We start from the raw sequence: 12,384 nt of genomic DNA, 5'->3' as shown, positions 1-12,384 counted from the left end.
GAGGGTGTTACCTTTCCTTTATCCCCTTCCAGAGAGGAGAACTCTTTGCACACCAGCTCCAGGGGCTTGCTATTACTTAAGCTTTACAGGTCAGGAGCACTTTCTTCCAAATACAGTGGCCTAGGTCTCATACTTCTTAGAGACATCCATTGCCATTCTTGGCCAGTGGAACCTATTCTGCAACAGAGCCAGAGATTCCTCTTGGCCTACGTGTCCACATTCATCATGGAAGGCTTTTAAGTCTACCTGGTAGGCTTTGGGCAGAACTAAGTGAAGGAAGCTATCCCCTACTCCATGTGGGTTCACAGCCCCATTCAGTACTTTGTGGCAGGGCTCCAACTTCTGCCAATCCCTCAACCACTGGGTAAGCTAAGCTTGATTCCATGAAGATCAAAACCCTCTCTTTTGACCTTTATCATGTTTCATGCTTCTTCGTCCTGCATCTAGTCTGTCTGCTGGGTAGTTGACCATGGCCAATATGCCAATGGCACAGTCTCCAAAGGAAGTTCCAGACACTCAGCCTCACCTTCTTGTATTAACGGACTTGCTTCCTTCATGTTACAGATATCCTTCACCTCCTCCATGGATATAAAAATGATTTGGGATGTATAAGGCCCCATGCGCTAGGACTCTTTTTTTTTTTAGGCAGTTGGGGTTAAGTGACTTGCCCAGGGTCACACAGTTAGTAAGTGTCAAGTGTTTGGGCTGCAGCCACATTTGAACTCAGGCCCTCCTGACTTCAAGGCCGGTGCTCTATCCACTGTGCCACCTAGCTGCCCCTATGCGCTAGGACTTTTACAGCCATGTTGGTTCTACCTGGCTGACGATCAACAATGAACTCACAGTTAGCTAGAGCCATGAACCATTTCTGGCTAGTAGAATCCAACTATAGAGCTTTTCAAGAATAGAGGTCAGTGATTGTTATCCATCTATACTCTCTATCAAGCCACAAGGTCAACATAGTCTCATAACTTCTGGGTCAAAGTCAAGAACTCCAATCTATGGATGGGATCACAGGTATCACTGTCCATGAAGTCTATGGCTTCTGGTGATTATCCTGCTTCTGATACAAAACTCTTTCCCCCCAGGCCGTCCAAGTGAGTTTGGAACAGTTTTCACTGCATTTAAGAGGAAGCTAACCAGGTCCTTAAAGGCCTAATCACATCTCCTGCTTATGTTTCTCCTCCACCACATCTCCATGAGTAAGATCCATGAGAGGCTTTGCAGTGATAGCATAGTTCTTCACAAGTCTCTAATAGCAGCCACTGATAGAAATGTCTTCAGTTCCTGATAATCCTTCTGGCATGGCCTGGGGTTACTTTTTGTAGCTTCTATTTCTTCAGTCGGGACTCACTCCCTTGTGACAAGAAATGATACTTGTCAACTGATACCTTTAGAACAGCAGCATTTAGCTTCCTAAATACCTTTCAATGGCCATTCCTCATGTGCTTGTATCATCGTAAGTATGATATGATCTGGCAGATAAACCAATGCCTCAAAGTAGATCATGTCCCCAACCACCTTCTTCATGGCTCTGAAAAAGCATCCCAAGAGTATGTTTATTTACTGTTCTCCAAGCAACATCTGTGCCTGGGGTCCAGGGCATGATAGCACAGTGAATCTTTTCTACTGGTGCCCTGCCTTGAGCTCATGGCATTATGGGAAAGTGAGCCATTTTCCTTCATGTGAGTGCCATTTCCTTCATGGCACTTATGCTACATTACTTTCCCATCCTGGGGGAATTTGCATTTTTAAAGAGTATTTCTGGAGAATTACTTAAAGCAAAGGAAGGCGTTATTAATGGCGGAATATTGGGCATCATTTGGGGAGAGAAATATTTCTGGACAGGATGCTTTCTTTCATCTCACAATTTAATAAGCAGTCACCTACTCCATTTCATCTATGACTGACCCTGTTTAACAGAAATAAATACAATATTCTTAGATAATGACTACTCCCATTTTCATACAACTCTAAGGCTTACAAAATGCTTTCCTCACAAAAATGCTGAGTTAGAAAGTGCCACTACTATTATTTCTATTTCACAGATAGAGAAACCGAGGCTCAAAAAGTTTAAATGACTTGCTCAAGGTCACATAGATGATAAATGTTGAAGCAAAGATATGAATTTGGTCTCCTGATTCCAGGTCTCTTTTCACTATATCATGATGCCTCTAAAGTGTGAGAGCAATAGGAAGGAACTCCAGAGGAGTAGGTCAGAAAACTGGATTTCAAGCCGTAGAAATGGCTGTGCACCAAATGTTTCGTATGTGACAACTGAAAGGTCAATATTCTTTCCTCAGTTTCTCCAGTTTTTCTTCAACATCATGAATTTGACCACATGGATAAAAGATGAATGGAGTTTAATCTATGATGCATCTTACGTAAAGGAAACCTGGATTGAGCCATTGTTGAAGTGAGTAACATCATCCTTGCCACACAACGGATGGGACCCCACACTCCCCAGACTGGTGAAACAGGACACAAGTTTCACATGCCTTTCCTCGTGTTTGTATCAACAGCATGGGAAGGTCCTCTGGATGGGGGTTTATGATAGAGCTGGCTAGAACCAGCTCACAGTCATTAAATTTTCAGTATGAGCATTTATGCCTTTACACTACAGAATCGGGGCTTGATTTACTGTTTCGTTGGTTATCCAAACTTATGAAAGTGATAGAGAAAATGTTAACAATGCATGTTTTATTTAATAGTGTGCCTAGCATACATCCCCCCCAACTGCCATGTCAAACATTTACCAGCATACCATTACCTGGGTCGCACCTGCACGTCCTGGGGTCTCTATGCCCCTTGGAGTATCTCTTTTAAGAACTCACTGAAGAGCTAAGAGCGGCTGCCTCTCTTCTTGGAAGGTACTTCTCATTTCGGTAATTTTTTTCAGCCACATGCAACACTTCATGGGGTTTTCTTTGCAAAGAGACTGGAGGGGTTTGCTGTTTCCTTCTCTAGCTCATTTTATAGATGAGGAAACTGAGGCAAACAGGGTGAAGTGACCTAGCCAGGGTCACACAGCTAGTAAGTATCTGAGGCTGGATTTGAACTCATGAAGGTAAATCTTCCTGATTCCCAGCCCAGTGCTCTATCCACTGTTGCACCACTTTGGGCAGCTAGATGACACACTGGATGGAATTCTGGGCCTGGAGTTTGTTTTATTTCCCTCCTAAACTGTAAACTCCATGAAGACAGGTATCCTGTCTTGTTTAAGCTTTGCAGATGTTTGTTGAATGATATAGCACTTTACCCACTTGATCTCCTTTGATCTTCATAACACCCCTAGCACATAGACAGGACAGAGGATAAGCTTTATTATTGCTATCTTACAAATGAGAAAACTGAGACCCAGAAATGACTTACTTGTCCAAGGTCACATAGCTAGTTAGTCATGGAGGCAAGACGCAAAGCCAGGTGTTTTGACTCTGGTCCCAGTAGCAGAAGGACCCCTGGACTTGGGCTAGGAGACAAAGGTTTGAATTCTAGATCCCACATTTGCCATGGAGGTGATCTTGGGCAAATCACTCCATCTTTATCTCGATTTCCTCATCCATAAAATATGGATAATAATTCTTAAACTTCCTATATTACCAGGTCATGAGGAAAACCCTCGGTGACCTTAAGGCACAACACAAACCTGAGTTACTTTTGTACCATATTGGCTTTCCAGTACATATGACATAGTTCCTGTGCTGAAGGAAAGCTCTCTCTTCAGCTAAGGAGCTAAAACATGAACAAGAAAAGAGAGGGAGCGTGTGGTATAGTAGAAGATATCTGACCTGAGACCCAGAAAACTTGAATTCTATTCCTTCTCGGTAACCTTTGGCAAGTCATTTCCTACTCTGAACCTCAGTTTCCCTAATCTGAGCCACTGTTTCCTAGAGCCACATTGTATTACAGTCAGTACTTAATAAATGTTTATTCAACAAATAAATGAATATGTAAAACGAGAGGGTGGACTAGATCTCTACTCCAACTCTCAAAGCATAGAATTCCATGATTTTGTAATTAACAATACACTCCCAAGGCCTTCTGTGCCTAATAGCACCACAGGAGTTCAGATGTTTACCCACCCTGGCTTGTCTGCATCTGAGTGTGCAGCTCATTCCTTGGCTCTGTGACTGTGAGGTATAACTGATGTAGCCATCATCTTACAAGGAAGATTAGCAGCTTCTCATGTGATACCTGGGTCTTGCAATAAATAATTCACAATAATGGTGATCTGCCCAGTAGGGAAGGGAGGAAAAAGAAGGGAACAAGCCTTTATTAATAGTACTACTCTGTGCCAGGCACCATGCTAAGCTGTTTACAAATATTGTTTCATTGGATGCTTGTAACAACCCTGGGAGGTTATTATTAGCTGTTATTAGGCCAATTTTACTGTTGAGGAAACTGAGGCCAATAAAGGTAAAGTGATTTGCTGAGAGTCCCACATCAAGTTAAATGTCTGAGGCCAGACTTGAGCTCTGGTTTTCCTGACTCTAGTCCCAGTGCTGTATCCACTGTGCCATCTCTGATCAGACTTACCAAGCTAAAAAGGCTTTGAATAGGGGCCCAGTTCCAGACTGTATACATGGTGTGGGAAGACCAGTTGGAAAGGCTCACAAGCATGCTGGTCACAGGCTGATTAATTTTTTAGCTACAACAACTCTTGAAAACCTCCTGCTAAAGTGCAAACTGCCTTGATGGGTGGATAGACCATACCAACCAAATTTAAAATCCTTGAGTATTGCCTCTCAGGGCAGCCATATCCTCGTCTGGGAACTTCAAGCATCGGGGCCAGATGATCTCTACAATCTCTTCTAACTCAAGGTCCTGTGATTCTGCCACTTCTTTGATTCCTCCCAATGCTCCACTGTCCGTCACCTGTTCCAACACTTACCTAGAGCCAGAACCCCCCTACAATATCCTGGACAAGAAGTAATCCCACCAGGGCCCCCCGTGCCTCCTAGGGCAGCTCCTTCTGTTGTTGACCAGCCCTGATTGTTGGAGAGCCCTTCCTTAGACTATACTGAGGTGTGAGCTGCGTTCTTGTAATTTAGGATCATAGACTTAGTCCTGAAAGGAAACTTAGAAGTCATTTAGTCTAACCTCTTATTCTACAGATGAGGAAACTGAGGCCCAGGGAAGTTAAGCACTGCCCAAAGTTACACAGGTTGAATTAGAATTCAAACTCAAGTCCTTTGGTTCTGGATCTGGGGGTTTTCCACTGTGCCACATGGCCCCAACTTCTGTGCTTAAGCACAGACAAGGGATGCACAAGACAAGTTTTTGGTGGCTTACTGGGCTTAATCAGGGGGAAAAGATACAGTGACAATGATGCATTTGGCAGGTTCTGTTAAGTCATTCATTCAGTAAGGATTTTATTGACCACCTACATAAGTAGAGATGCAATAGATATTGGAGACCATTTTGTTCAACCCCAACATTTTATATGAGAGGAAACTTGGTGTATGAGAAAGGAGACAACTTACCCAGGTGTCACAAAGCTAGTCCCCGAGTGACTGAGCTGGGATTGGAACCCTGGGCCTTCTGATTTCTAGTCCAAAATTCTTCCCACTACACCACACTGCCCAGGGTGGACCCAGTCCTGTGCTTACTGGTAAGGGAGCTACAATCTGGGGTTTCATCTGTAAAGGATCCAAAAGAAAAGAGAGACATGGCCCCTACCCCTAACCGGCTTACAGGCTAGTTATAGAGAAAATGCACATTAAGCAATTACAGAAGAAGATAACAATATATCACAAGGCACAAAGTTACATGATTAGGAAAATTGCATTAGGAATTTAGAAATGTGAGCTATGCTTGTGGTTTGAGCTGGTCAGGAAATACTTCACCGAGGAAGTAGAGCTGAGCCTTGATAGATGGGTCTGTTATAGCTACAGCAGATCTAACCCCGTAAATGTATATCTTCAAGGTGCACAGCCAACACACCAGAATCAGCCTGGACAAGTTAATGTTATCTTTCAGAGTGGTCCCCGTGGAAGGCGATGCACATTCCAGCAAGTTTGCCATTGTTCACATTCATACACACATTCTGGGAATTACCTTCAGAATCAATTCGAAGGAACACAAGGAAATTGGTCCCATTTCTCAAGATGTCCAACTCATTTGTTATTTTCAGTGGTCATGCCATTATCTGGCAGGTTAATTACCGCTCTCTTCACAGGACTTGGCTCTGAATAACTTTTGACTATGTCCAAAAGTCAGAGTCACCTTTGAAGGAAGAAGATTTGAAACCATTAAGGATATTCAAAAGGATGTGCTGGGGGCAGCTGGGTGGCACAGTGGATAGAGCACCGGCCCTGAAGTCAGGAGGACCTGAGTTCAAATCCAGGCTCAGACCAAACACATGACACTAGCTGTGTGACCCTGGGGGAGTCAATTGCATAAAAAGAAAAAAAAAGAAAAAGACAGGATGTGCCCAAGGCTCTAGGTCAGAGCCTCTTAAGTAAGTGTGCTTTTAGGGAAAGTCAAATGGTCTTGGTAGGAAGCAGACAAGAAGCTAATAGCTAGGCCTGCAGGCATTTGGTCCATCATTGGTCCTTCTCCCTAAAGGGAGAATCTGCTTTGCCCACATCTCTACATAACTCACCTCTTTGGCTCTGGATCGACAAGGCATGCCTGGAGGACCACCATTGGGTATCTTCCAAACAACCCAACAAGGTTTCATTAAAGCCCTACTATGTGCAAGGCAGTGGAAATGCAAAGACCAAGCAACAGTAACGAACAGTCTCAGCCTTCAGGGAGGTTCCGTTCTGCTAGGAGGAGGCAACCTGAAAACATGAGTATAAACACGATGAGTTAACTAGAACACTAGCGACTTGGGAACACAGGAAAGACTCTGCATAGGAAGTAGAGTATGGGGAGCCTTGGATGAAGCCATAGATAGAGGGGAACTGGAAGTATATTCCAGAGAAGACACATGCAATCATCAAGGCACAGAGACACGATGGAGAAGGGAAAGAGCCCAGGACACCCAGGTGGCTGTGGTCACAGCAGCTCACTTGCAGCATGGTGATCTGTGGCCACTCTGTCCTTCTCTCTCAGGTCCAGCGTCCTCTCAGCAGCAGAATAAGTGGCTGGTTTAGATGACACCAGCAGCTTGTCACAGCTTCAGGCCACCTTAAATAGGCTAGCTAATTACACCAAAGCAGGCCCTCCATTTCCAGGTGATTCAAGTGCCAGTGCTGCTGCTACCCCGGAAGGCACTTGCCTTGAACAGAGGCACAATCATTGGTGGCAACTTTGACAAGGACACGTCTTTGGTGGACGATCGGTCTCATTATTATATGTGCATACTTCATTGTGTTTCTTCACATATTCAGCTGAATAAACATCTACACCGACTGTGTACAGAGCACTGTGCCAGGGACTAGGGGAGCCACCAACTTTACAAGGTTTAGAGAAGACAGAATCCCTGCCTTTGTGGATCTTACAATCTTAGGAAAGGGGTGTGACACACATACAGTTAACTGTAACCATGTCTCTGGGTGTCTTGTGGAATATGGAGAACCCTTTAAATTGTTTCTGTAGCCTAAGGAAGGGCAATGGGGGTTGATAGGTGGGCATATAGAAAAGGGGTTTTTGAAACCTTAAGACCTCCAATTTGTTACTCGGCCTCCAGAGAATTAGCAGCAGTGCTTTATTCCTATTTTGTACCCACAGCAACACCAGTGAAGCAAAGTAAGGATGGGGGCAAAGTCAGTACGCTACAGGCATAAAACAATACTCTCTAGAGTGAAGAAATTATGTAAGACAAATTGGCAGCCTGCTGGCACGCCTGCTATTTTACATCGTAGCATACTGCTGTCCTTGACCGGGCTGTTCCAAAATCCTCCTTCCATCTCCTGCCCAGCCTTCGGGTTTGGTCACCCCATGAAGCGAGCCTTGGCTCTGCACCGCTTTCTGTTTGCTCTGTTGGATCCCAAATTGGAGCATGGACTTCTGTCCCCAGTGATGTTTTCTTCTTCAGGGCCTGGTAAAATAGCACCCAATCCCTTGCCCCACCCCCTCCCCTGTCTCTGGAAGAATTGACTCTGATTGAGTTAGGCTAATCCATTGCCCACTCTCACTCCAGGCAGGATTCTCCTGAAGGTAGATGGATTGATACAATCTGGAATCAATACAAGGTCCGGCCAAATACACTAGAGATGAATAATGCGTATTCTTCAACCTCGACTACATAGCACATTTACTTTATGTCACACTTGATAAATGGTTTAGCTCTTTACATGATTTATGATCCTCTTGGATACCATTCTACTTTGGTTCTTTAAGGATCCATGACTCTATTCGCATAGCTGCTTGCAGCACCAGTGTAGATCTCAGCCCTTCCACCTCAATAGACAATTTTCATGGGTTTCTGATGGTGAGTCCCTCCACATTTAACTAGGCACTGAGTCCATACCCCAAGCCTTTCTAGTTTGGCAGGGTCAGGCACAGCCTTTGAGGATCTAGAACCATCTCCAAGCCACCTATCTGGGGAGAAGATGTGGTTGTGCTTGAGATTATTGTGGGGCTTTTCAACGGCACACATAATAAAGTTATCTACCCAGATTAGGTGCACTAAACAGTTTAAGACCCCTAGCCTAAACCCAAGGTCAACCAAGGTCACCATCCTGCCCCAAAGTCCCCTGGGGACACCTGGAGAGAGATCATGCTGCACTGGGAAATGCTGTTAGAGCTCGCCGCAGAGCTGAGGACTCCGGGGAGCAGCTCATGACATCATAACAGAAAGTGCAGCTGCCTCAGCAAAGGTTACCTTTACGCGTGAGGGTTTATTGTGGTGTATGCATCAGAAAGATGAACATTGCCATCAGATCTGTGAACTCAGCAATCTGAGGGCTTAAAGGAACAACAAATTCTCATGGCACATTAATTCTGAGACAATTACTTTTTACCATCGTGTTTATTTCAGTGTTCGATCCAACAAATATTTAAGCTCCTACTAGGTGCAAGGATTCAGCTAAACAAATCTTCATAGTTTTGTTGTCATTTCTATCCCACTCCCCATTGGGAGTGGTCACCCCTCAAATCTCTTATGGCATTCTGTCTGAACCTTTCCTTTGGACTTCTTTTCTGAGTATAAAATTGTCTGTAATAATAACTCAGTATAGTGCTTTATGGGGCAACAAGGTGGTGCAGTGGATAAAGCACCAGGCCTGGAGTCAGGAAGATCTGAGCTCAAATCTGGCCTCAGACACTTATAATCTGTGTGACCCTGGGCAAGTCACTTAACTCCTATTTGTCTCAGTTCCTCATCTGTAAAATGAGGACACACTGAAGAAGGAAATAGCAAACCATTCTAGTACCTTTGCCAAGAAAACCCAATAGACAAGTCCAAGTCCATGGTGTCATAAAGAGTCAGACATGACTGAACAGCAAGAAATAGTGCTTTACAGTTTACAAAGTACTTTATATAAATAATCGCATTTGATTTTCAGTCCTGTACTCTGAGGAAGGCAATGTAGGTATTATTACTCCCATTTACATAGGAGGCAACTGATGACTAGATTAAGTAATTTGCCAAATGTCACACAGCTAATGAGTGGCAGCACCAAGATTGAAATGGAGGCCTTCTGACTCCAAATCCAGCACTTTCGTGTGTATAAGTCTCATCTCCCCTGTTTAGATTATCAACTCCTCAAAGGCAGGGAATATATTTTATTCATCTTTATGTTCCCTGCAGCCTGGCACATCGCAACCCTAAAACAGCCTGGTGCAATGAGGCCCCTTCCTCATAGAGCAATCGATCAATCAATCAATCAGTTAATAAACATTTATTAAGCACCTACTCTGTGCCAGGCACTGTGCTAGGCACTGGAGCAGAATGTAACCTTTGAACTTGTCTTTCAAATATTTTAACAAATGTATTTCAGCCTAACTGATTTCCTTAATAATCCTAGTACTTTATATCATGCACTTAAAAACATTGCTCCTGGAAGGGATCCACAGGCCTCAACAGGTTGCCAAAGGACTTCACAACAGAAAAAAATGATTGAGAGCCGCTGCTCGAGGGAAAGGAGGAAGAGGGAAAACACGTAGATAGAAACAGCTGAAATGACTGAGTCTATTAAGTGCAGCCCCGAACACCAAGGTGGACCTCAGTGTTCCTCTTCAGCTGGCCTCTCACAGTTGGCGTGGTCAACGTTACTTGGGTTCTGCTGAGCCTGGGTTCATGCATCTGCAAAAGTTCCCTATATCCAGTTGAGCATAAAAGCATCCACTCAGGCTGACCCCCTGGGGCACTCAGAATCAGCCTGTCATTCAGGGCAAGGCTTGTTTCTGGGCTTGTCATATGGGCTGTTTTATTTATTCCCATGTGTTTATCACAGTCCTGGCTGGCCCTAAGCTCCTTATTTAGATGAACTGAGTACAAGGGCTATTTCTGTTCCTTAAAATCCTAGACTAGGCTTTTAGAAACAACAACTCATACTTTCAAGTCACCGTTAAGTTTTACAAAAAGCTTTCCTCACAATAAACCTGGGAACTAACTATTACAAACAGCATTATACCCATTTTATAGATGAGGAGACCGAAACTCAAAGGAACAATAACAAGCCAGGGTCACACAGCTCATAAATGTAAGAGTTAAGCCTCATGACTGAATTTCTGAACGTCGTATGAGCCTCTCTGGCACATTAATGGGTGGTAACATTTAAAGGCAGGATCAGCTAAGATGCTTTTTTATGATGTCCTAATCAGTAGGTGTCCTGGCTTCTGGCCCTTTAAATCTGTCTCTCTGGGCCAGTTTCCAAGTTTGTTTCTCTTCCCATTCTGAAGAGATGAAACCTCACTGCAATGGAATCACACTGTAAGGTTGTGTCAGAGCTCTCGTTTTAAATTTTCAGGAGAAAAATGCCCTGTTGTGTGTGGGGGCATCAGCTTGTCACTTGCTGTGCCTCTCTGATTTGGATGTGGGAGAGCTCAATGGCTCTTTAGCACACTGAGGACTTATTGGGCACCCAAAACTGTTCTGAGACTTTCTGAACTCCCCCACCATCACTCATTCCCCAAGTCATGGTGATCCATGGGCTTTTTCTCAATCATTCTGCAAGATCTCTGTGCAGTCTTTGACCCCGCTGAGGTCGCCTTCCTCCGGGCTACCCCCTCTTATCTAGGTTTTCATCACATTTCTCTCTCTCAGTTCTCTCCCCTCTCCTGACAGCACCTTCTAAGTGTCCTTGGCTGTATCTTCCTCTAGGCCATGCCTGCCGTCCAAAGATGTCTTCCACAACTCTGGGCCCCCTTCTCTTCTCCCTCTGTACTGTCTCGCTTGGTGATCTCACCATCTCCCGCTGGTTCTTTGATCTTCTCTGTTCAGATGATTGCCCAGACCTATCTATCCAGCCCTAATATCCCTCCCATGTGCCAGTCCTGCATATTCAGATGGTTTTTGGACATCTCAGAACGATATCCTCCTCTCTTCCAGATTTCCCTATTATAGCCAAGGATGCCACCATCCTTCTATCATCCAGGTTTGTGGCCTTGACTCACCACTCTCCATCACACCATGTATTTAACCTGTTGTCAGAGTTTGTCATTGCTGTCTTCCCAATACCTCTACTCTGCATTGCCTTCTCTCTACTCACGCACTCACCACCCTGGGGCATCCTTTATCCCCTTTCACCTGGACTATTGCAATAAAGCCGTGAACTAAATAGTACAAATATCATTATACCAATTTTATAGATGAGGAGACTGAAACTCAGAGGAACAATAACTAGCCAAGGTCACACAGCTCACAAATACAAGAGTTAGGCCTCACGACTCTGAATTTCTGAATTTCTGAGGCGGGCCCCAACCCATCTTCCACTCAGTCACCAAAGTGATTTTCATAAAGCGCAGCTCCCTGAGGGCAGGGCTTGTCTTTTTGCCACTTTTTATATCCTCATCACTTAGCACAGTGCCTGATACATAGTAGGCGCTCAATAAAGGTTGATCAAATGAATGAGTAGAAGACCGTTATCCGCTACTCTTTAAACTCCTGTGGCTCCCTATTACTTCCAGGTTCGAATTTAAAATCCTCTACTTGGCATTTAAATCCCAATCTCACCTGGCTCCCTGCTACTTTTCTAGTCTTTACATTTTACTTCCCTCCACGCACTCAACAATACAGCTACACTGTCCTTGCTGCTGCTCACACATTACACTCCATCACTGAGATCTGGGCTTTTTCACATTGTCTGTGCCCCATGCCCTCCCTTCTCCCTCCCTGGGCTTCCTTCACCACTCAGCTCAATTCCTACCTTCTCTAGGAAAACCTTTCATTGTCCCTCCCCTCTCCTAATGCCCCCTCCATGTATTCTGTATAAATCTTGTATGTGAATATAGTTACTTACATTCTGTGTTTCCCCTTACATTTCCATGTGA

The 12,384-nt window shown here is 44.3% G+C and overlaps 1 protein-coding gene across 1 annotated transcript in view; it reads left to right on the top strand.

The window, feature by feature from the left end:
* The window catches only part of CFAP99 (cilia and flagella associated protein 99), a 187,339-nt gene that overhangs the window by 82,725 nt on the left and 92,230 nt on the right, over window positions 1-12,384 (top strand). The window contains exon 5 of the mRNA XM_020992207.2: window positions 2,304-2,416. Coding sequence (XP_020847866.2) covers window positions 2,304-2,416 — 113 coding nt within the window. The remainder of the gene's footprint in view (window positions 1-2,303; window positions 2,417-12,384) is intronic.

The sequence above is a fragment of the Phascolarctos cinereus genome, unplaced genomic scaffold (genome assembly GCF_003287225.1).
Source record: "Phascolarctos cinereus isolate Bilbo 61053 unplaced genomic scaffold, phaCin_HiC Scaffold_9;HRSCAF=440, whole genome shotgun sequence".
Classification (NCBI taxonomy): Eukaryota; Metazoa; Chordata; class Mammalia; order Diprotodontia; family Phascolarctidae; genus Phascolarctos; species Phascolarctos cinereus.
The sequence above is the reverse complement of the archived record's forward strand: the minus strand, read 5'-3'. Positions and strand labels throughout refer to the sequence as shown.